General features: G+C 42.9%; 4 protein-coding genes and 1 non-coding gene across 5 annotated transcripts; 3 read left to right on the top strand and 2 right to left on the bottom strand.

Annotated features, from left to right (window-relative positions):
* Positions 1–320: 320 nt before the first annotated feature.
* On the top strand, positions 321–2,633 carry LOC6732300 (insulin-like growth factor-binding protein complex acid labile subunit). The gene is made up of 4 exons (XM_016178284.3): positions 321–1,216; positions 1,406–1,999; positions 2,051–2,248; positions 2,450–2,633. Exons 1-4 carry the CDS (start codon positions 371–373, stop codon positions 2,504–2,506), a joined length of 1,695 nt encoding a protein of 564 aa, XP_016024959.1. The 5' UTR covers positions 321–370; the 3' UTR covers positions 2,507–2,633.
* Positions 2,527–4,916, bottom strand: LOC6732299 (long-chain-fatty-acid--CoA ligase heimdall). Its single transcript, XM_002079391.4, has 2 exons — positions 3,805–4,916; positions 2,527–3,642 (listed from the first exon to the last, which is right to left on the bottom strand). Exons 1-2 carry the CDS (start codon positions 4,872–4,874, stop codon positions 2,667–2,669), a joined length of 2,046 nt encoding a protein of 681 aa, XP_002079427.2. The 5' UTR covers positions 4,875–4,916; the 3' UTR covers positions 2,527–2,666.
* Positions 4,917–11,891: 6,975 nt separating this feature from the next.
* LOC6732297 (epidermal growth factor-like protein 7) lies at positions 11,892–12,740 on the top strand. The gene has a single exon (XM_002079389.4). It carries the CDS (start codon positions 11,951–11,953, stop codon positions 12,629–12,631), a length of 681 nt encoding a protein of 226 aa, XP_002079425.1. The 5' UTR covers positions 11,892–11,950; the 3' UTR covers positions 12,632–12,740.
* Positions 12,741–12,790: 50 nt separating this feature from the next.
* On the bottom strand, positions 12,791–18,437 carry LOC6732296 (very long-chain-fatty-acid--CoA ligase bubblegum). The gene is made up of 6 exons (XM_039298373.1): positions 18,248–18,437; positions 16,117–16,364; positions 15,678–16,023; positions 15,120–15,619; positions 13,493–14,084; positions 12,791–13,434 (listed from the first exon to the last, which is right to left on the bottom strand). The coding sequence occupies exons 2-6, from the start codon at positions 16,353–16,355 to the stop codon at positions 13,111–13,113; spliced, it is 2,001 nt and encodes a 666-aa protein (XP_039154307.1). The 5' UTR covers positions 16,356–16,364; positions 18,248–18,437; the 3' UTR covers positions 12,791–13,110.
* Positions 18,438–21,584: 3,147 nt separating this feature from the next.
* Trnaq-cug lies at positions 21,585–21,656 on the top strand. Its single transcript has one exon. It is a non-coding gene; the product is annotated as a tRNA-Gln (tRNA).
* Positions 21,657–23,034: the final 1,378 nt, after the last annotated feature.

The raw sequence follows: 23,034 nt of genomic DNA, 5'->3' as shown, positions 1-23,034 counted from the left end.
CAGCTATGGAAAAATCTTTTTAATAATTAAAAAATACAAACAATACGTTTAAAGAGTTAAATGACACTAACCTGCTTTGAAAAAGGATCTAGTCTAAGTCTCCAAAAATAGAAATCAAATATTGTAAAGCAATAGAATGCCAATTATCTAGTTATTCACTAGGCGAGTTCATGAAACAGTAGAACAGCTTTTCGCCACTAACTGAAAGGTGGGCAAATATTTTGGCTTTGCAAACGGTGGCTAGTTGATGAAGTGATTACGTATCTTGACAGGTTGTCGGCTGGCGATACAGGCTGCTGCAATAAGATTAGGGCTTCAGTTACAGATTCCCAGATCCAAAGAGTTAGTCTGTGGAGGTTGGTTTCCCGCGATGTACCTACTACCTGGTAGTCTACTCCTGCTGATCTTTAGCTTCAGCCCGAGGTTAAGTTGCCTGCAGTTGAGCAAGTGCAACAATACTGAGGTGACCTTGATACGGAATACGGAGCTCTTGACGTCACTCACCTTGAGCAACTGCACGCTGCCGCATCTGGAAAATGGATATTTCGTGCGGTTTGATCATTTGCTTCACTTGGAACTGCAGCACAGTGGACTGACTAATTTAGATGATTTTTCGCTGAATGGCTTGACAAAGTTACAATACCTTTCGCTGTCCCACAACAATCTGAGCAGTCTGAGATCCTGGTCCAGTGAGCCTTTGGGAGCATTAACCGATTTGGATCTGAGCCACAACAGGTTGAGCAAGCTGAGTGTCAAGAGCTTTGAACTATATCCGCAGCTGCAACAGCTTGACTTGCGTTACAATCAGATCAGTCAAATAGAGCAAAACTCCTTTGATGGATTATCTCATTTGAAGCATCTTTATCTGAACGGAAACCAACTGGCGCACATAGATGGTAGTTTCTTTCGGGGTCTCCATCGCCTATCCAGTTTATCACTGCATCACAATCGCATTGAGTTCATAGAAATGGATTCCTTTGAGGGTAATACCCATCTTCGAAGTCTAAGGCTGGACCAAAATCTCCTCAGCAGTCTTCAGTTTCTCAGTCAACGAGGTCTGGCTCGACTGGTTCACTTGAATCTTTCGAGTAATCTGGTACAAAAACTGGAGCCATTTGTATTTTCCAAAAACTTTGAGCTGCAGGACCTGGACTTGAGTTCTAATAACATAACTAAGCTCAACAAGGAAGCATTATCGGGACTGGACTCTTTGGAGGTGTGTATTTATAATATTTCCTTATCTACCGTTTGTATTCTGATAAGTCTGTTAACTGATAAAGCAGTAAAAGATAAGTAAGACAACAAAACCATTAATCTCCAAATCCAACTAGGCCACTTCACAAAAATGACAAAAATTAATTAGTTAAATTTTATGCTAAAAATATGCTAATCAATTTTATTACAGCGTTTCAACATAAGTCATAACAATGTGGATAAAATATATGACGAAAGCCTGGACTCCCTAGTCGCTCTTCTTCAAGTGGATATCAGCTTCAACCTTCTGACCACACTGCCAGATACTTTATTCCATTCCAACACTCAACTGGAAGAGATTATCCTTGCTAACAACAAAATAGCTGAGATATCCACTCAGATGATGATCAATCAAAATCATTTAAGATACATAAAATTGTCGGGAAATGCAATCAGTGATGCCGCTTTCCTCGACAGGCTTTCTCCATCGGTGAATCGTTTTTCTCTCTACGTGGATCTCAGTTCGAATCGGCTCAAATCGGTGAACCTCAGCAGTCTTCTTAATTTTCGCTATATAAACCTAGCGGATAATAAATGGAGCTGCAATTGGTTGGTGGCTAACTTGGTGCGAAAACTACCAACCTCTGTTAACTTCGCTCGTCCCTGGACTGTAATCAATAATTGGAGTGAAAATACCACCAATATTGAGGGCATAGACTGCATTGAAGGCGGCAGTAATCGATCTATAATATTGCTGGATGTGAGTGGAGTGCCGCAACCAAAATCAGACAATTGCGATTGTGGGGTAAGTTAGAACCGAACCATTGCTAGATTATTTTGGAGCATTTTCTTTAAGGTTGCCTATGATGAGACCAATCCTTCGCCTCCACCGCTCACTTGGCCGAAGATACCCACGGATCGCTTTGATTCACGATCGGTGATCATCTGGATGCTGGTGGCCATTGCGATAGCTTTTGCAGGACTCCGTTGGTTGCGACGTTTCGTGGATCGCAATGAGAAACGTAAACTGGGCCAAAAGATGCTGCATAATGTGGTTTGTTAACAAAATTTTAAATGTCTGACCCCAAAAACAAACATAAATGATCTTGATGGAATTTTCTTTTGGACAAACAAAAAACACTTAAATTATTAAGCAATTAGCTAATTCTCAATCAATATCAGTGCACTACATTTACTAATCAAATTGATTGGCTTGACTTTCTCCCCTTATCGATAACCCGCTTGTTTATTTCAGTACGTCAGCAAAGTTCAGTGGCAGCCCATCAGAACCGATCCCGAACCGAGATCGTAGCCCACTTTAAAAATATAATGTGCAACGTTTTAATAACAAATATATTCAGTTCGTAATGCAGTAAATAATAAGAGAATTTCGTAATTAAGCATTACAATGTAAACGTTCGAGTAAAATAAAATTTAAACCTAGGTTAAGAAATCCATTTGAGAGATTAGATTTACTTGTACAGCCGCTCGATGACTTTGGCATATTTGGCGTGAACAATATTCCGCCTGATTTTCAGCGTGGGACCAAGCTCCCCGGTGGCCACGGAAAACTCATGAGCAATCAGGGCGAACTTTTGCACCTTCTGGGCATTTGAAATGGCATACTTATTCGCTCGCTTGATGCCCTCTTCGATGGCTTCCAGGAGCTTGGGCACGGCGGTGATCTCCAAGGTAGCTGCCAGAGCGGCAGTATCATTGGGAAGCTGGAGATCGGCTGGAATGTTTAGGAGCTCGGAGAGACGGGTCTCATGGATGCCCAGTTCCCGCAGCCATTCGATTGTCTCCTCCCGCAGAGCATCCAGTGGAATCCCAGTCTTTGGATCGCATTTCGTCTTCAAGGACAGCAGGACAGTGAGATACTTTCGGTGATCGCCGATAAGTAGCACATTGCTCACGCAGGGAAGCTCCTTCTTGATCAGCTCCTCGATGTGCACAGGTGGAATATTCTCCCCGCCGGCGGTGATGATCAGCTCCTTGAGTCGACCGGATATAATTAGATTACCCTTGGGATCGATGTAGCCCAGATCACCGGAATGCAGCCAGCCATCCTCCTTCACCGCTTCGTCAGTTTTTTCCGGCAGTCCCAAGTAGCCCATGAAAACCAAGCGACCCCGCATCAGAATCTCTCCCTGTCCATTGCAATCGGGTTCGTGGATCTTCAAAGTCACTCCCTCGCACGCTTGGCCAGCGCTGTACAGATTGCTTATATCGACATTCAAGGTGATAGCACCACTAGTCTCCGACATTCCGTAGCACTCGCCCAAGGCGATGTCCAGTCCCAGGAAGAACTGCTTCAGCTCTTCCGATGTTGGTGCTCCGCCGGTGAAGAAAACACGGCAGTTGTCCAGACCTATCATTTCACGTATTGGCTTTACTACTCGAGATGCAAGCCAATATTTCGCGCTGCCATAAATCGAGGGTGATTTACTATTAAAAAAAAGCAAAAATTAAATTAATGAACTACTAAGTCTTATATATAATCTGCAAGTTGAGAATCAATATACATATTGAGACACCGTAGAAGTCTAACAAATGACTATTGACCCTAAATCTTTATTGATAATATTACTTTGGATTATCTCTACTTACCCCGCCATCAGCGTTGTTTGGTGTTCAGCGACAGCAGCTCTAGCCCTTGCTAGAAGTAATCTGGAGTAGGGTCTCGCCTTGGCCTCCGCCGCCACCAGACGCTCTTGAAGTTTCTCGAAGACGCGAGGAACGCCGAACATTTTCGTTGGCCTCGCCTTTCGAAAGGTCTTGATCAGCGTTCCCTTCAGTGCGTCCTTGTCGGCAAATGTGACGCATCCGGCATGGGAAAGACCCAGAAACACATCAAAAATCTGGGCAGCCACATGGCTCAGCGGAAGGTAGCTCACAAAACTCTCCTTGCCAACTTGGATGTCCTGCATGTGTGCGGACGCGGACTTTGTGTCGAATACGAGGTTGTCATGGGAGAGCATCACCGCCTTTGGCATACCCACTGTTCCCGAGGTGAAGATCAGCATGGCACACTCGTTGGCACGAATCCGGCTCTCCCGGGCCAGCAGTTCCTCTTTGAGCTCGCTGGAGAATGTCTGCTCCTGGAGTTTCTGCCAGCTAAAGTAACCGGGCTCGTGATCGACAAAGGCTTCAAAGGGTCCGTGCAACTGGATTACAGCCTTAAGGCGGGGCAGACGTTCCTTTATGGCCCTCAGTTTGGCCATCTGCTGGGCATCGTCCACCACGCAAACGGATGACTCTCCTGTGGCTAGGACGTGATGAACGGCCTCAGCTGAGTTACTCGGGTATACTCCAGCTACAACAGCTCCAGCTCTCAAAGCACCGAATTCCGCGAAGAACCACTCGGGACAATTGAAGGCCAGGATGCCCACAGAACTGCGTTCCTCGACTCCCACGCTCAGCAGAATCAGCGCCGCCTGCTCCACACGTTCCTGGTACTCGCCATACGTAAGAGTAGTCCAACCATCGTTCCCAGATCCTGGTGTTTCCCACACCAAAGCGGGCAGATCCGAATATTTCTCACACGATTCCTTGAAGAATTCTGGAATTGTCTGTGGCGGTACTGTCTGTGAAAAGGATGACGGCTCATCCAGACGCAGCTTGACGGCTTCGTGAAGCGAGGTGCTCCTATAGCTTGTAGCTGGCTTGAGGTCGTTCATGCTGCAGGCGATCGCGACGAATGAATTCGGTCGGGTTCTGACCACGGGTATTTATGCCATCGCCACCAGATGCTGATAAGACCGGACATATGTGGAAGGCGGAGAACCCGGAGATCCCAAACCAGAACTGTGGCGGATCTCTGGAATTTCAAGAACTGATAAGGATGACAAGCCATGATGATCCTAGTAAAGGTTATAGATATTCCATTTGCAAAGGTAGTTGTAATAAATGTATAATAAACCTTGCAATGAGATACGTATTTTCTACCCGTTAAGGGTTGAGCAAAATCGTTAAAAAGTATATAGCAGGTAAAATAAAGCGTTGACGATTCAATATAGTAAAAAGTATGCTTAGCATCACCAGCCAAGTACATATGTCCGTGTCCGTTTTTCCTGCTGTCCGTCCGTATAAAGCTCGAGATCTTGAGATGAAGTAAGCGGACACCAACAGTAAGTTTGTTTTAAAACGTTGCTATGACCCCTGGGGCACCCAAGCCGCTGTTCTGTCTGGCCTACATGATTAAAGTATTTGTAAATGTGTAAACATTATTTTCTTTGGCCTATTATTAAAAAGATTAAATATATATGTGAAATATTTGAATATTCCGTAATCTGAACCACAGTGCCTGGGAACAATAAATAGGTTACCGCCTTTGGTAATCACTTGAGCCACAAGCAACGATTAGTCAAGAGTTCTTGTCTGCCATTTGAAATACATTGACCGACCTTTAGACACGTGTTAAGAATTGTGAGTGGCTGATAAGAGCATAAGTCCATCTCTGTGGGAACAAACCAACACTAACAAAGCCGATAATTATAATCAGCGGTCTCACACACGAAAATTCGATCCTTAATGGTTTGTCTACTTCGAAAGTTTAAGGGTATAAAGGTCATTAATAGCAATTTAGCCGTGTAAACATCTTCGTTTTGGTAGGGTTTTAAAACAACTGATGGTCATTCAAAAAATTAACAACACTAAGCTCAGAATTGGTCAAAACAGAACTGATCTAACGCAAAACAGCAGTAATAACGGTTAATATACACCTAGGGAGAAATGAAAAAATAGTATATTGCTGGAATAGCTGAGATGGGTAATGGGGTTAATTGGTCGGGTTAAGCTTTATATTGCACTTTTAAAACAAAACGTTGTCTAATGCAGATTATTAGTCATAATTGAATTGGCTAATTCATGTTTGAATTGAAAACTCTGACCTTCGACAATCCGTGGGCTGACTTTCGCCCAGGTAGCGTGAGTACGAAATTGCCGAATGGTATATCCATGCATGGTATATCCGATGCATACGTGGATAAATACCCACACAACCCGTGACCAGGTACTGCAGTTGAGTGGAACACGGGGTTATACGACCGGTATTACCCCCTCCCAGAGCCCGTACTACCCACTTTGGTCAGTGGGGCGCATTAGACATATGCCGCATACACACACGCACTTCGTCACATATGAAACAGGGGGAGTGAAAAAACTTTCACACACAGGCCAGCTGAAAAACAACAACTGGCTGGCGAGTTCGCAGTGGCCTGGTGTTTCTGGTCGCCTGTTCGTCGAACAGTCATTTTTTGTACAAATTTATAATTTATTGTTTAATTTATTTTATTGCTAAGTGTCAAGAGGCACGGCCATTGGGGGTACACTGAAAAAACGAGCCCCAAATGCGCTGACATTTCGATAAAACGAAAATATTATTAACTCAAATGTAATTGTTGCAATTTGCAGCTTATCTTTTGTTATGCCCGCAACAACAACATTATTATGAAATTATTTACCAATGAACAGCAGCTCATGAATCGCTAACAAGTGCAGCCGTTGTCTGTGGGCATTTCGATGGCATTGGGGGCGTGAACGGGGGTTTTATTGCATCAAAACTACAACACAAATAGTTGGAATATTCAGCCTTCCTTGCTCGTCTTTTTTATTCCGCTCGCCACTATATAAATATATGTATATATGTGGCTTCGAGTGTGAGTGCGGCGGTACATGGGATTTATATCAACTAATGCCAGGAAAGAATAAAAATCCGAATATGTATAATATATATGCGGGCAGGGGTCTGAAGGGGCGTCAAAGCAGATGTAATCGTATGTACGGACCTGGTGCAAACATAGCCACATCGGCATGTGGGAAAGGAAAAGCCCACTTTGAATGGGAACTAGCAGTGAAGCTAACAATAAAACGGACATTGAGCACATTACATTTGACTAGGGTGGTTCGGGACTTGAATATCTTTAAATCGATTGAATATTCTTAAGATATAATTTCAGGTTATTTCTAATAATTACATTAGTCTAGTTGGTAATTTTCCTCATTATAATACATACTGAAAGAAAACAAATGAAAAAATATTCAAGTTGAAACTGAAACTCAAGAAATTTTACAAAGCAAGAGTATCCTACGGTCGGTGCTCTTCCACGAAATACATCTTAATACATTATCTAACGCATATTGGGCATATCAAGTGACTACATGGTCCAGCCTAAGTAGAGTGGCCCATTGATTCGTTCAACCATTTGACATGCAGACATGCAGACATGCGTACGTACACACACACAGTCGCATAGACGAGCCCACTTGGCGGATACGTGTTGAAAGTGATTTGCCATATCTTCGGCTGTGTGGACATGGGCTATATCGATATGCAAGCCCTCCTCAGCCATTCAGCCGATCCGTCCGGCATGTGTAACAATATGCTCTGTACATATTTACACGCCCATCGAGTGACCTAATGTGCGGGCTGTGGGCGTGGCAGGGACTTTGGGCGGTGGGCTGCGAATAATGGGTGGTGGTGGCAGGCACATGTCTGGGACTTTTGTAGATTTGTTTGTGTACATATAGATATAGCAAAACCACCCGGCGCACAGCATTGATTAGCAGGCGTGAAAGAGCCGAGCCAAAGCAAAAAGTTCATGCGAGCAAAGCAGCAAGCAAGAGCAACAATAACAACTAGCAGCAAACAAACAAGTACACACAACAATAAGGAAACACATTCGTGCACATACACTCGAGCCACACACGCACACACAGACACATTCATACGTCTGTGGGGGGGTGCTTGTGGGGCGGAAAAGGGGAGGCAGAGATAAACAGCATTTATATTCATGTACCAACAGCAAAAGCAAAAGCAACAACAACAGCCACAGCACATCGCAGACATAAAAAGCGAAACGAAAATCAAATAACATGTGTACCCCGTACATATTGACAAACAAGCGGACGGACGACATACATGCGAACCAGTACGGGTATGCACGAGTATGTACATCGGTATGTACATATGTACATCTGTATGTCTCCTGCAACTCATTCAAACTCATTTCTATACCCCGCCCCAACTCACACTCGCAGCCCATACCTCGCTCACTCTCGCTCTCTCTCTCTCTTTCCCGTTCTCCCCGATTCTGGTTCTATATCTTTGCCCCTCCATCGGAACCGACTGGTCAGCCGCATAAGTGGCAATTACAATACGGCAACCGGTATTTAAAACTGTTTTTAATGCCAGCATTAGCACGAAAATGATGAGAAGTCTTGCCAGAGATCGATGTCCAGGCGACGAAATCGTCGCATGTCTAGAAAACCGCAAGAGTACATCGGCTATAAGATACCCTTCTGATGTTAAAAATGTGTATCTGTAATGCAATAAAATGTAAAGTGAGGCAGACTAGAGAAAAACTGTGATATTTTAATTATAAAATACAATTGTTTATTTAACTGTATGATATATCTCTGCTGACATTTGAATTCACGAGTTTTATTAAAATAACATTGATTAGAATAATCTACTATAAATTTTCTTAGCCAACGAAATATTTAAAAAGGTCTATTCAAATCCAATTTAATTCATTTGTAGGGTGCCAACCCTGATAATAACTAGAAGTTAGCAGAAAAATGCAAACTCATCTGCAATTAAATATGCATTTGTGAAGCACGAACTAATGTACGACGTTGACCCCCTTTTCAAGTTTGTCGTCAGCGGTGTCACCAGTTCAGCTTGGGTGCATCTCGCTGATAAGTTCCTGGAGATAGTTGGTGCTACAGCACCGGGCCATGCATAGATGCACCCCATGTAATAGTCATCATTACTGTCACTATCATCGATTGCGGCGTCGCCTTATCAGCCATCATCCACACACCGTATATGGGAGTCGTACTCTCCCTTTCGATTGGGATGCCTTGATTTTCTGTCGTCATTGTTGATCAGTGGAAAATTCTGAAGTCACTTCTAGAACAATGGTGTTAATTGAGCGGAGATTGTGTCCTCTGCTTGATCATGGAAAGTGATCAATGACTTTTGTAATTTCTTCAAGTGGAGCAGAACGATTTTTCTTGCTCTCTTTGCATTTCTTTTATAAAAATTACTATTAAAATAAAACAATAGCTGGGTCAATTGAGTACAAAATACTCCATATCCAAATGTGTTTGTTCAATATCTGAAGAATAATAGAGAATAAGAATAAAGATATTCTTACAAAATATATTTCATTGTAAAAATAACAAAACTCTTACTTGCTAATTTAGTTATATATTGAAGTTATTGAAGTATATGTATATATTAACTCGCTAGTTTCTTAAAAACTTAAAAAATACAATTTTTAAATTAATTAGATTCGTTATTTAATAATTGCATTATTTTACCATTATTTGTATTAAATATCTGAAACTTGGAACACGGCACAACTTTCCACAGGGTAAGCTCTTTTTTATGACCGCTACTGTGCCATACACCTGTCTTACTTTTCTGACATCAACTGTTGGCGAATCGCTAAACGCCGCCAGCCGATAATCACAACAAATAAAGTTGTTGCTTTTCTGAGCTCGCTGTGGTTGTTGCGGCTACGTCATCAGGGCCGGCATACAACAACAGGTCGCTCTGCCTACATACAGTTACATATGTAGTACATACTCACATGTTCATGCAGAGAGAGAAACAAGGCAAAAGTTTGCTGGTAATAAGTACGCATTAAATAATATAACGAAAATAAAAGTTAAACATAGTAAAAATAAACATTTGTTTTTCATATAATATGGTAATAAATGTGTCTTAGTCACATTTATTAAGAAAACGTTTTAACGCACTTATAGTGATCTCCCAAATAAACACTTAAGAATTTAAAGCTATTTTTGGCGTAAAGGAACCCTAACCTTACTCTATTTTTATTTATATTTTTCTTTTTCGTTGCGGTGCAGCTTTGCATATTTGAACACTCTCCTCGGCGTCGTCTATTACATTTCATTTTGATTCCATTTCTGGTTTTTCGCTTTCGTGTGCTATTGCTCATTACACACATGCATACGCACACACACGGTGGAGAATGTAGATAGACGGGTATGTAAACATGTGTACGTTACATACCTACGAATTGGTGAGAACGTCGCCCGTTACCGTTTTAGCTTTCATGGGGTAACATTAACCGTCCCGCACCCCGGCCAACCCCCGCCGCTCCAACAACCCATAACTACACAATGCCGTCGCAGGGACAACAACAACAGCAACATGCGAGCATTGCACACCACATACACGCTCCTCTGCTCTTTCGGCCTGCTAATCGTTTCTGCTCGCCTGCTGGCTGCTTATGTTTATTTGTATATATCGAGCAACACAAACGCACAAAGCTCATATGCAAAACCCGCCCGGCACATACAACTCTACCGGGCCACCCACCCGGGCATCCGTACATCCATCAGAGCTCGGCTAGCCAACGAGCACGGCCTAGTCGGTCTCGTTGTATGTTGCTTTACACTTGGAAAAATAATAATATAATTCTAGGTTCTAGATACTTGAGGATCATTTTTATTTATATAGCTAATTTAATTTCTTGAATTTTTAAACTGAATGCTCTTTATGATAATTTTGACATATTAGTTCAAGTAACTTGAACGGCATTATGTATAATTTATATTGTGTATATATTAATAGCTAAAATTTAAATATATTAGCGGGAAATAATCAAGATATCTGATTCACTTGAAAACTTTTTTCTATAAAACAGCTTAAATTAATATTACTTCATTTAAATGTTAGATTCTTAATTATTTTAATTACTTTTCTAAAAGAATTTAGTTTTCCCTAGTGTAAGTACATGCGTTCATACAATCTTGGCAGTAAGAGCTTGTTAGCAGACGGCCAAGTATTTACATACGCATGCTTAAACTTAGAACCAGTTGAAGAAATCCATTTGCACAGCTGATTTCGTGTAGATGATAGTTACGTAATACGTATGTTTGAAGTATATTGCTTCTTTTAAATGTATAATAGACAGATATAATAGTGATCTTAATAAAGAATATATATGATTTATAGGAACCCTGTCATATGTAACTAACATTCAGCGGGTCTAGTATACCCCTTTAATGTACGAGTGTAAGGGGTATATCCAGCATGTTGCATCGCATGAGTTACAGATACTTTATTTCATATTCTTGAGATCGTTTCGAACCCACCTGCAACCACAGCCAACATGCTCGACCCAAGGCCGATTCTCCACTCTCCAAACGGTCGTCTTGGTACATTTCCAATGCTGTTGATAAGAACGGCGGGCGATGCAAAAAGAAGTAATAATAATAACAGACTCACTTATCATACGACCAAAGTTTCAGAGGATACACCCCAAAAAAATCTGAATGAATTAGTAACTTTACTACAAATTTACAAATTAAGATGTTGGGCAGTTATTTCAGCCATAACAAAGTGCGACTTAAATGGGTATCTATAGTTTGTGAATTTTTCATTATATAAACTTTGATTATGATACTCGAGAGTTTTTTAATTATTTCCAATGAATATCCCTTTTGCTTGAATTCCAGTAAGTTTAACAGCTTGTAATATAAATCTACAACGTTTAGGAAATCATAGATTGTATCTCACTCATCTGTTACAGTAAGATACGATTGAAAACTTAACCCATTTTATTGTTATTGTTCTTTAATTAATTTTTGCGATGCAACATTTTTTCCGAGTGAGCAGCAACAGAAGAATCGGATTGGGTTTCTCTTTAATCTGCGGCTGCTGCGTTTAGTGCACTTGCGACGACGTACGCACAATCTTGAACCCAGCCCGAAGCGAATGGCATCAATGCTGCAACAAGTGCTGTATCCCGTGCTGGGCCTCGTCCTGATGACGATCCACTTGGAGGTTAGCAGCCTGGCCATAACCAATGGCCATTGCCAGAAGAACATCAGTGTGAAGTACCAGGTGCCCGTGGCCAAGACCCGCATGGCAGGTGCAGGTCCTCCAAATGCCAGCCATCCAGTCGACTTGGACAGCTATGTGGTGTACGAGGAACGGGTGCGTTGGGACAACATCCAGGTGTGCTGCCCGGGATATCGGACCATTCTGTTTGGCTTCTGTGAGCCAGTCTGCCAGGAGGCGTGTCCCGCCCACAGCTACTGTGCGGAGCCGGATCGCTGCCATTGCCAGCGGGGCTACGAGCCATCGCACCACCACACCACTGGCCACCAGCTCGTCTGTCGGCCTGTCTGCCAGGGTGGTTGTCCGGAGCACAGCCACTGCGTGGCCCACAACGAGTGCGAGTGCTGGCCGGGATTCAAGGACGCGAGCAGCTGGTTTAGTCTGAGCCTGCGTTGCGAACGGGTGCAGTGCGGCCATGAGCAGCGGTTTGATCCGGGACGACGTGCCTGCGTCCAGATCGAGATGAGCATGGAGGAGCTGATGCAGCGTGTCGCCGAGCGGCTGGCCAAGGGACTTGGTGCGGAAGAGGAGGCGGCCAACGAACCGGAATCATAGGTTTAAGAGTAAATGCATCATTTTGTAACCAATCTGAATCTCCAGTGGTAACGCAGCAGCCATGTATTGAACTGTTTAATAAAGTGAATTAATTTTTTTAATAACAAAAGCTAAAGATACTGAAACAAGCAATTGAAGGAATCACAACCGAAATGGCAGTTAAAAATCTAGTTACAAATTTATTGTTGCTCTTCAGACAATAAACAATTTTCGTTTGTTCAGTTGGTACAACCAAATAGCATATAAAAAATAAAACTTAGGTACTAATTAAAAGATCTCTGGACCTAATCGTTGGCAAGCTAGTGTCTACCTAGGCATAGGGCCATAGTTGTTCTAAGTTTAATATCCAACAGTTAACATCATCAGCCTAAATCAAATTAAAAGTGGCACTCAATTGGCTTGGAAGTCCGGTAAATTCAAATTCACATTAAAGCTCAAGTTCCGCGGCTATCATCGGTTTCGATCTCGCAGAGAGAAATCTAGGTATATAGTTTCTCGATCTCATCGGCATACATCTTGGACACAACGTTGCGCTTAACCTTCAGGGTGGGTCCCAGTTCGCCGGTGGGAATGGAGAAGTCGTGCGGCAGAATGGTGAACTTCTGCACCTTCTGGGCATTGGAAATGGACTGCTTGTTGGCCCGCTTGATGGCATCCTCGATGGACTTCCACACCTTGGGGCAGGGACCTGCGGCCAGGATATCCGATACGGTCTTGTGCTCCACTCCCAGCGACTTCACCCACACGGAGGACTCGTGGCTCAGCTCGTCCAGGGGCTCACCGGATTCCTTGTCCACTTCGGTCTGGAAATCAGAAACACTTAGATGCTTGGCAACCAATTAGATGAGATTGAGGACTCACCTTTAGAGTGATCAGAACAGTGAGGTATTTGCGCTGCTCGCCCACCAAAAAGGCATTGGAAATGGCATCCAGCTCCTTCTTGATCGTGTTCTCGATGTGCACAGGCGGAATGTTCTCGCCGCCGGCGGTGATGATGATCTCCTTGGAACGTCCCGTCAGGGAGACATAACCCTTGTCATCCACAAATCCCAAATCACCGGAATGCAGCCAGCAGTCGTCGTCCAGCGACTCCTCGGTCTTCTCCTTGTTGTCGATGTAGCCCATGAAAACGTGACGTCCTCGGATGCACAGCTCGCCGTGACCGTTGGCGTCCTTGTTGATGAACTTGGACTCGCAGCCGGGCAGAGTTTTGCCAATTGTGTTCAGACCCACGGAATCTGGAAGGCAGATGGTGTGGCAACCGGCCGTCTCCGACATGCCGAAGGCATCGACAATCTTCAGGTCCAGACTGAGGAAGTACTTCTTCGTCTCCGGCGACATGGGAGCTGCCGCACTGGCCAGGGTCAGGACGCGATCGAAGCCCAGGGCCTGCTTAACCTTGGACATGATGAGCGACTTGGCAATCTTGTACCGGAATCCCCCGGAGCTCTTGCTGCGAGAAGTTGTGGGCAAAAAGTTTAATTAGCTTTGTTGCCTGATGAGTTTTGTTGAAGGTTGGGGGGAGGTATTGTGGGTATGTGCAATGGGATGGGTGGTGTTTGCGAATTAGTCGCACATCAATAAACAAAGGATTACAAGCTGATTGTGCAATATGAAAGTGGGCAAAATGCACCTGAAATAGCATGATACCAATTAGTCGTTCAAATTCAGCTAACTATTTTCTGTCAGCAACAAATTCTATTAGTTAATAATAGTCTGAAAAATTGTCAAAGCTTTCGTTTTATATTTCCCTCAATTACTTTTAATTTTCGCTCGATTTTGGACCGCCTGATGGGTTTCCCAATGCTCCAGTCTCTGCAAAAGTATCTGCACTTAAACGAATTTCCCCCTTAGTTCTGCACTTCTCCCTTTTACTCCCCATTCACCCGCTTTTACTTAAGAGGACGTGCCCGCATGGCGTGTCCTGGCTCTGCTCCTAGTCGTGGTCCTGTTCCTCCTGCATTTTCTATTTTCTGGTACATACCAGCAGCAGGAGCAGCAACAGCAGTGGGAGCTGCCGGCGTGTTCCACGTGACGTATGAGTAATGTTGTTGTCAGTGATTTTCGCTTTAAGAAGCGCTGTCGGCCCGCTTGGCTTGCATAATTTAGCGGACACCGAAACTCGGCACACATGTACACAGAAAAAAAATGCTGAACTAACAAATTTTTCGAGCACACTAAACTTAACCGGCTACACCAATTTGTTTTTTAGATTTTTCTATTTCCTTTAAAAAGCGCTTTTCTCAATATAATGATTAATGGCCCTCAATTCTGTTCTGTGCACCCAATGGCTGGTGTGCTCTTAGCTCCTTGGCCAGGAAGCTGGCCGAAATGCTGGATGAACTATGAAAAATGCAGGAATGGGAGTTGCGAGTGGAATTCTGTCGTTGCAGCCACTTTAACTGTGCATCCTTTTTACATAATTTATGCGCACACAAAGTCGGAGTTGAAGTATTTAAAGAAGAGGCCTCATCGGGGGAATACTTACCCTTGACTCACCATGTAGTGCTTCAGCGTGATGCCCTTGGCCCAGCTGGCGAGCATCTTCTTCAGGCTGCCGCTGGAGCTGGCCACGGCCACCATTCGCTCCTGGAACTTCTCGTACACACGAGGCACGCCCATGAATCGCGTGGGACGCGCATCCTGCAGCGACTTCACCAGCGTTCCCTTCAGCGCATCCTTGTCGGCGAACCAGATGCAGCCCGCCACAAAGGCGCAGGTGTAAATGTCCACGGTCTGGGCGGCCACGTGCGAAAGTGGCAGGTAGGAGACGATCGACTCAGCACCCACCACCACCCGGTCCATGGCCTTGACGATGCCGCGCACATCGAAGGTGATGTTGTCGTGGGAGAGCATCACGCCCTTGGGCATGCCCACCGTTCCGGAGGTGTAGACCAGGCAGCAGCACTCGTTGATCGCCACATTCTCCAGACGGGTCTTGTACTGATCCTCCACGTCGCTCACGTTCATCGACTCGATCTCCGACCACTGAGTATGATGAGTTACAAATTAGATATATCTTAAACTTTTGAAGGTCTTAACTCACCCTGTAGTAGCCATCCTCCTTCTTCAAGTAGGGGGAATAGGGCTCCTGGATCTGAATGGCGGCCTTGAGCTTGGGCAGCTTGTCGCGGATGGCGTGGATCTTGTCCATTTGCTTGGCGTCGTCGACGACCACGATCTGGGCATGTGAGCTCTCCAGGACGTGCTGCACTGCATCGGCGGAATTGGTGGTGTAGATTCCGGCGATGATGCCTCGTGCGTGGATGGCGCCCATGGCCGAGTAGAACCACTCGGCGCAGTTGAAGGCCAGCACACCCACCGAGTGGTGCTCCTCCAGACCGAGCTTGATGAACGCCTTGGCCACCTGGTGCACCTTCTGCTCATATTGTCTGCGGGTGATGGCAGGTGAAATAATTCGGTTAGCGTTAAGTGAATCGCGCGCAAATTGGCAATCGGCCAGCAATTCGATTAGCGGTACTCACTTGTAGGTGACAGTGTGATATCCGTTCTTGCCGTTCTTGGTGCGCAGCGCAGGATAGTCGCCGTAATTGTTGACCGTACGCTTCAGCAGGCCGGGTACCGAGATGGGCTCCTCTGCGCCGATTCCATCCTTGGCCATCCGAATCTTGACGGCGTCCTGGCGATTGGTGGTGCGATAGGCATCCGCCTGCCGCAGGCGGTTGGGCCCAGGACGATTGTAGAGCGCGTCTATCGCGGACATGGTGCAAGTCTGTAAGTGCGGATTAGAAATTAATTACTTTGATTGAATGTGTTATCCATAAGATAAAGTAAGTAAGTAATTAAGGTTGAACTACGATTACTTATTGTATTCAAACTTTATCCTTTTCAAATGCGCTGAAGCAAAACTTTGAAATCATCACGATGGTTAATCGAAAATTATGGAAATTCCCTTGTCGAATAGAATCATACGATCTATGACTAAAGTACGTCCGAATATTTGCTCTTTTGGCCATCCAAGATAAGACTCACACTCCAGTTGGCCTATGTCAAGGCTTCCGTGAAAAGGGGTTTCTTATCGTACGCGTACTTAGCACCTGATTATAAGGTGGTAACAACAATTGTCAAGGTGGGAAAAATATTTGTAGGAAAAGTCGAAAAGCAGGAGGAGATATGTTGAATGAGTCTGCCGTAGAAAACAACACGGTTGGTTTATCACAATTACCAACTATTCCGCATTTTATGCTATAATAACTTATCAGGCGCAGTCGCTTATCAAATTCGTTATATCAGAAGTTGTGGCTATTCGACAATGGTAAGTTCTTTGAATGAGTTTTATTTTCGCGGTGCAAAGGCCAAGAATCGTAATTCTTGATATCTACAATAATACCTGCTTGTTTTACTTTCAGTTCTTTATTAATCAATAAATTCTGGTCAACTAAGCATTGATAAGACCCGAAATAAGCGCTGGGGTACGAGGAAATCAAGAATGAAAGAACCCAACAGCTGACATAATAGTCAGCTGAGTCCAAAGGGTCAGCAAATAAATTACCTTCTATGACAAGAAGGAAAAGTATAATTATTAGGTAAACTGGAATTTTGCGATGATTTTACCGATTTCAGATTGATTGGCATAGACATCGCAGATGATTGACAGTTAAATTGTGCTGTAAGTTTTGAATTGATTCAAACGGAAAGGCCCGAGGGCAAAGCATTATCAGGTTAATGGAAGTGCGTCTTCCACACTTATTTTTTTTTTGGCAAATATGGGAGGTACCAAAGACATTAGCATAGTTTGTTTGAAAATCATAAATCACTGGCAAATAAATAGCAGTCTGCCGCTGATAATAATTCAAAGTACTTAAAGTGGCGCACGCATTCGGGGCATGAAAATGAGTCAGTAGATTTTGCTACCAATCTACACTCGTAGTCTAGCGTTCTACAAGCCAAGCTACTTTTGATATCTAATGAAGAGAACTACTACTACCAAAACGGAGAGCCCGCTTTATTTATCAACTTCTCGTAGTGCTAAGAATGTTGTTTGCCATTTGTTCTTGTGATCCAAAGTGAGCTGAACGGGAATCTAACGCGATACGTGGAGGGAACTACAAAAACCGGCCTGTCGATAAGAAAGATCGGCGTGGAAATGCTGCGTGCTCTTGCCCAGACCGAATCCAAAGCCAAACGTACTCGGAATATTTCGCGACGCACAGAAAAGGGGGGTAAAAACAAAACTGATAATGGGGCACAGCATCTAAAAATATTTGACAACTATTCTCATTCGGTGCTTTGCGCTCTCCAAACGAAAGACATTTCGAAAGTGCGAGGTGAACCGAGATGAAAGAGAGTGAGCTGAAAGTGTGAGAAGCGAAAAGCCCAGCGAACGACCGTGATGTAAAAGAGGCTCGATCGATCGCAGATGGCAAGGTGAAAAAGAAATTGGGAATTCGTGCGGCGAATTGAAATCAGTGCGAAAGCGGGCGATGATGACAATGAACCCGCCGAAAAAGTGCACTGACCCACAAATTAGATTTAGACAATGCGAGCGCTGGTCGCACGTGTTGCCCGGAAGTCGCAACAACTATCCAATCAAAATAAATTTCAATTGTTCTGTGGACCTACTACCGTCTACTGTTTTCTCGCTGGCAAACTTACATAATTAACTAGTTTGGTTTCTACGGCGTTCTCGATATATATTTGTTCTTCGGCCACGCAAATCGATTGCCGACTATTTTCTATACTCCCACTCTTTCGCTCGATAACCGACAGCACACACACGACCGAATTCAGCGAAGGCAAAGCGTGAACTGAACGCCGTTCAGGATCGGATGCTATAGAGAAGTCTCTGCCGGCGGGGCCTCCGATCGCTCTGCCGGCGTCTGCGTCGGCATCGGCATCGATATGGGTGCTACCTGGTACTGATACCCTCTTATCAGCAGCATGCGATCGGCGTGCTTGCTCCCTCTCCCTCTCTCTTCAAGTGGGAAAAGCACCACATCTCTTGCCATCGAACGGGCAATTAAAATTTATCAGTGGGGCGTGGTGGGAATTTTACAATGGGTGTAATAACACCAATCTGGAAATCTTATCAGTAACACGATCTCATAGGGGATCATTTTCTATGAGTGGTACTTAAAAATAGCAGAGAAAACTAGCATTAATATATGCTAGATATGCTAGTTATTGTCTAAGAAAGGGACATGTAATTTAGTTTAATTACTGAGGCAATTATTTTTTATCTAACTTAGCAGCTACGACTTAGCAATATAACATATTTTATATGTGTAGCGCAAGCAAATGGAAATGAGTTTACCTCAAATAAATACCCTTTTGTAGCGACACAACTGATAACCCCAGCTAAGCGAACCAATATTAGCAATTACGCATTAAAATAATGTTATGAAATTCCCTTCGCTGAATTCAATAACCTTCAGACGGCATTTGAACTTGGGGGCCTGTCTGGATTTTAACAATTAAAACAACTGTTGTAGTTAGTTACCTGTGCTACCATTTTGAAATACTCTCCGTGGCGGTATTCTTTGAGATCCTTTTGACTGTAGTTTTAGTTTATCACAAATATGGGCTTGGCTATAAACAAATTTTCAAACCAAACAGGTGTTCAACCAAATATAGACTGCTGAAAATGTGCCAAGTCAAGCTCTTTTATTTCAGTGGGGGGGCGCAGATAGCCTGACATTCCGGGAAAGTAAAAAAGATAAGTATAAGTAAATTAATTAAAAAAAAGAAAAACAGCAGATGCAGAACCATAAGCCGTGAATAGCCAGATTATAATAGCTCAGTGATTCACAGAAATTAACCAAATATTTAGTAAATTATTCAAGGGTTTAATAAAGGCTGATATCGGGGGAACGCGTCAGCAAATATGAGGGCAATATAAACAATAGGGAGAATCTCGTATCGATTTTGACTGTTGCCAATGGTTCTTTACCTTTGGGGTGGCATTTTGGGTGTTGTTATAGCTCTTATCGAACTACACAAGCTGGAAAACAGTTTATGATCTGATAAACACGGAACACTTGACCAATGGAAGGCCATTAAACTGCTGCCACTAATGCTATATAGTATATATAAGGCGGCAATTCCCTTTTAAATTTATGCCACATCCGTGGAAATAGTTCCACCCGTCCAATGGTTCAACTTCGGTCACGGTTTTAATACAACGCTGATTATCCCATGAAATTTACGGTTATCTGCAAACGATTAGATAGTATAGCTCCCGGTTCGTATAAATCACAGTTAGCTAGGATCTCCCCGATTAAAATGTCAATGGGTTGGTTGTGCGACTATCTACACTCGAATCTCTTCCAGCTAATCGCTACTTGCAGTTCTCTATAATGTACGTATGTATGTACATTCGATTGCCCGCAGCTTGTAATTCCATATAGATTGTATTAAAACGTTTGATCTTGAGTGCAGCCTTATCGAGAACAAGCTAACGCATTAGGCGATAATACTTATGAATTATTTTTAAAGCATCCCCTATGCGAGCCGATGGGAAAAATGAGTCGAAAAATTCGATTGCTCTCTGTTATCAGCCGACCAGAGCGTGTACGCAAATTCGCGTGGCTCCTCCAAGGAGGGGCGCTCACCTGTGGGTCACCTCACTTCCTAAGATTGATAACTGAAATATTATGCCACAAGATGACAAAATCTAAAATGCCTGTTAGCAGGCAATTCAACATTACTTTAACCTATTTAAGAAATGTTATAAATTTAAAGATATCTAATAATATTTTTGTCATTTTTCAGGAGCTCAAATTATAAAATTCTTAAATTAAAATTAAATATCTAATTAAAATTTATTTTTGCAATTGGCAGCTAACTTTTTAAACATACTGTGCAAGCTTATTACAAGCTTTACTGCTTAGCCAAGTTCGCAACCTGCGGAAAACTTTACATAGCTTTGCCACCCGTGTAAAACGTATGTAAAATAAGAAATCTTTCCATCGCAGTAGAAAGAAAATGAAATCAGTAGTTTCTAGAGTTGAACCTGCAATGGTAATTCGATTGGCAATCGCCGTTTATTCTGACAAGAGACGAGCATAAAGCGAGCATCTATCATTGAACTGTCCCTCGGATTTTATGCGCGACTATATGACAACATAACCCCGACGAGCTCTGATTTCGATGTCATGTTAATGAGATTGTCATCGTCAAAGTTGGCATCGAATTACGTTCGCCTGAGCTGCACAGAGCTCCACTTATTTACCTCCATTGCCGCCCCCACTAAACGCATGCAAATGATGTGATAATAACGTCGGTGGTAGTGGAATGGGAGTCCAAAAGGAGGCGCCCTTCCCTACAAACATACATATAAGTATTGCACATTGAGGGGTTATTTAAAAATAACGCTTAAGTCCATTTAAGCAAGAGGTAAGCAACGCAATGAACGTGTCCGGGCATTTCAACAAGTCCTGTCGCTTGGAACGGGTCCTTCGAGTGGCGGAGGGTTGAAACGGTCGGGTTAGCATTACAAGTGTTTGGCTAATTAGCTTCGCTTAATTGTGCGACACCAGCACAAAGACAGGATCACAAACAACGCCAGACAAACGAAAGTGAACTGCACATAATTGACCTGGCCACGCCCCCCAAAAAAAATCCAAACAAAGGGGAAGTCTAAGGAAATTTAGGAGGCGAGAACTACAATTACTGCTAGACGAAACATTATTTTCCAGAGCTTGCAGTGAAAATTTATAATTTACAAATATATATATCTATTTAAATATGCCATTTTGCTCACATTAAAGATATAAAAACATACCATTACATATATAGAATATGTATCTAAATATCTATAAATAAAAATAGTTTTCTAATTCGTAAAAAATAATATTTAGATTACTTCTACATTAAATAACTATAACTATATATTATAAAACTAAATTTCTATATATTTTGTAGTATAAAATTCTTTCATTCTCTTGTAAGATCACTAATTTCAAGTGTGCAAATTTTCGTTGAACTTTCACCTGGTTCTATGGTGTAATGGTTAGCACTTTGGACTCTGAATCCAGCGATCCGAGTTCAAGTCTCGGTAGAACCTGTGGAAAATTACTTTTTTTGCAAATATTTTATTCGTATCGCTTTTTTATTTTTACTCCAATTGGTAGTTTAAAAATCATTGCTTTCCTCCAATTGACCGACAAAATCCGCAAACGGCTGTCTTTGGCCAACGGAGTTTGCTGTTTCAATTTAACAACATGGCTTCAACAACGTTCAAATCAAACAATCCCAACAAACCGAGAACAGACAACTGCATTTGCATATGTATGGGGGCATGTCTGCGTTTCAGTTTCAGTTTGCAGTGGCAGCTTCTGTTATTTCCTTTTAGCTTTAACTGCACCGAATAGTTTTCGGGGCTCCAATAAAACGGCATTGGCCATAAAAAGTGGCAACTCATTTCGCGCTGAAAGATACGAAATGCCTGAAAGCCAAACAATTGAAAATGCGCAGCTCTTTCATTAGCCACTTTGGCTGCCAACTTTGGCCCCAACAACATTGTTTTGAATAATTTGTCAGCTTAAAGTTTTTGGCCAATCGAGGAGGCATCTCGCACCCAGCGAAACCTAGACTATCAGCAGACCGGACTGCCACTTGACTTTAGCCGACACTAAGCTGGCCATTATGAGTGTTTAACCAGCAGCACAGTTGCCAGTAAGTTTCTATCTCTAGGTCGCAGTAAAGCAATTGAAATAGTAGAGTTGAAAAAATTGGAAATTCATGCATTGTAGCGGCAAGGTGCTACAGAACAAATTTCAATATTGAGACGGAAATTTAGGAATAGATTTTTAAATTTATTAAAGCCTTAAAATACTATCACTTTAATGGGAAACCTGTATAATCATTTTGAAGAATTTTTAACAATAATTTTACTTATGGTATTGTCAATATCAATGCTTAAGAATATATGGAGCCCGTGAGATTCAAAGTCCAAAATTTGTGATGTACAAAAAGCTGAAAATTGCCACTTTGCCACAGCATTTACGGACCTAATATAAAACTTAAAATTTTACCCACTTGGGCGCAAGCTCTTAATCAATTATTCGCCTTGTTGACCTTTGACCTAGGATTCAGTAATAACAGAGACCCTACAAGCAAGGCAAGACAAGGCATCCAACACTAGTAGCTAATAATAGAAAGCTAGGGAAACCTTAATCAATAATCAATATTTGACAAATTGCGTAACAATTGCTACATAGCTTGGCTTTAATTTCATACCTCGAGTGTCGCCCTGTCAAGAGCAAATTAATTGGATTGGCTAAATTGGCGAGCTGGCTACTTGACCACCAGCTAGTGCCCTCCACTCCGCTGACCATCCTGTTCACTTGTCAAATTTCAATAATTTAGCTCATGAGCTGGTCCAGACAAACTGGAGCTGTCGGCGATAAGCCAGACCAGCTACAAAGACGAACATTTTGCAG

Source organism: Drosophila simulans, chromosome 2L (assembly GCF_016746395.2).
Source record: "Drosophila simulans strain w501 chromosome 2L, Prin_Dsim_3.1, whole genome shotgun sequence".
NCBI classification, from domain to species: domain Eukaryota; kingdom Metazoa; phylum Arthropoda; class Insecta; order Diptera; family Drosophilidae; genus Drosophila; species Drosophila simulans.
This window is presented reverse-complemented; position numbering and strand designations above follow the sequence as displayed.

Coding starts and splice junctions, on each gene's coding strand:
- LOC6732300 (XM_016178284.3), top strand. CDS start 371: ATGTACCTACTACCTGGTAGTCTACTCCTGCTGATCTTTAGCTTCAGC. Junction 1,217..1,405: donor CGGGACTGGACTCTTTGGAG/GTGTGTATTTAT, acceptor ATTTTATTACAG/CGTTTCAACATAAGTCATAA. Junction 2,000..2,050: donor CAGACAATTGCGATTGTGGG/GTAAGTTAGAAC, acceptor ATTTTCTTTAAG/GTTGCCTATGATGAGACCAA.
- LOC6732299 (XM_002079391.4), bottom strand. CDS start 4,874: ATGAACGACCTCAAGCCAGCTACAAGCTATAGGAGCACCTCGCTTCAC. Junction 3,643..3,804: donor CAAACAACGCTGATGGCGGG/GTAAGTAGAGAT, acceptor TTTTTTTAATAG/TAAATCACCCTCGATTTATG.
- LOC6732297 (XM_002079389.4), top strand. CDS start 11,951: ATGGCATCAATGCTGCAACAAGTGCTGTATCCCGTGCTGGGCCTCGTC.
- LOC6732296 (XM_039298373.1), bottom strand. CDS start 16,355: ATGTCCGCGATAGACGCGCTCTACAATCGTCCTGGGCCCAACCGCCTG. Junction 15,620..15,677: donor AGGAGGATGGCTACTACAGG/GTGAGTTAAGAC, acceptor CATCATACTCAG/TGGTCGGAGATCGAGTCGAT. Junction 14,085..15,119: donor CACTACATGGTGAGTCAAGG/GTAAGTATTCCC, acceptor AACTTCTCGCAG/CAAGAGCTCCGGGGGATTCC.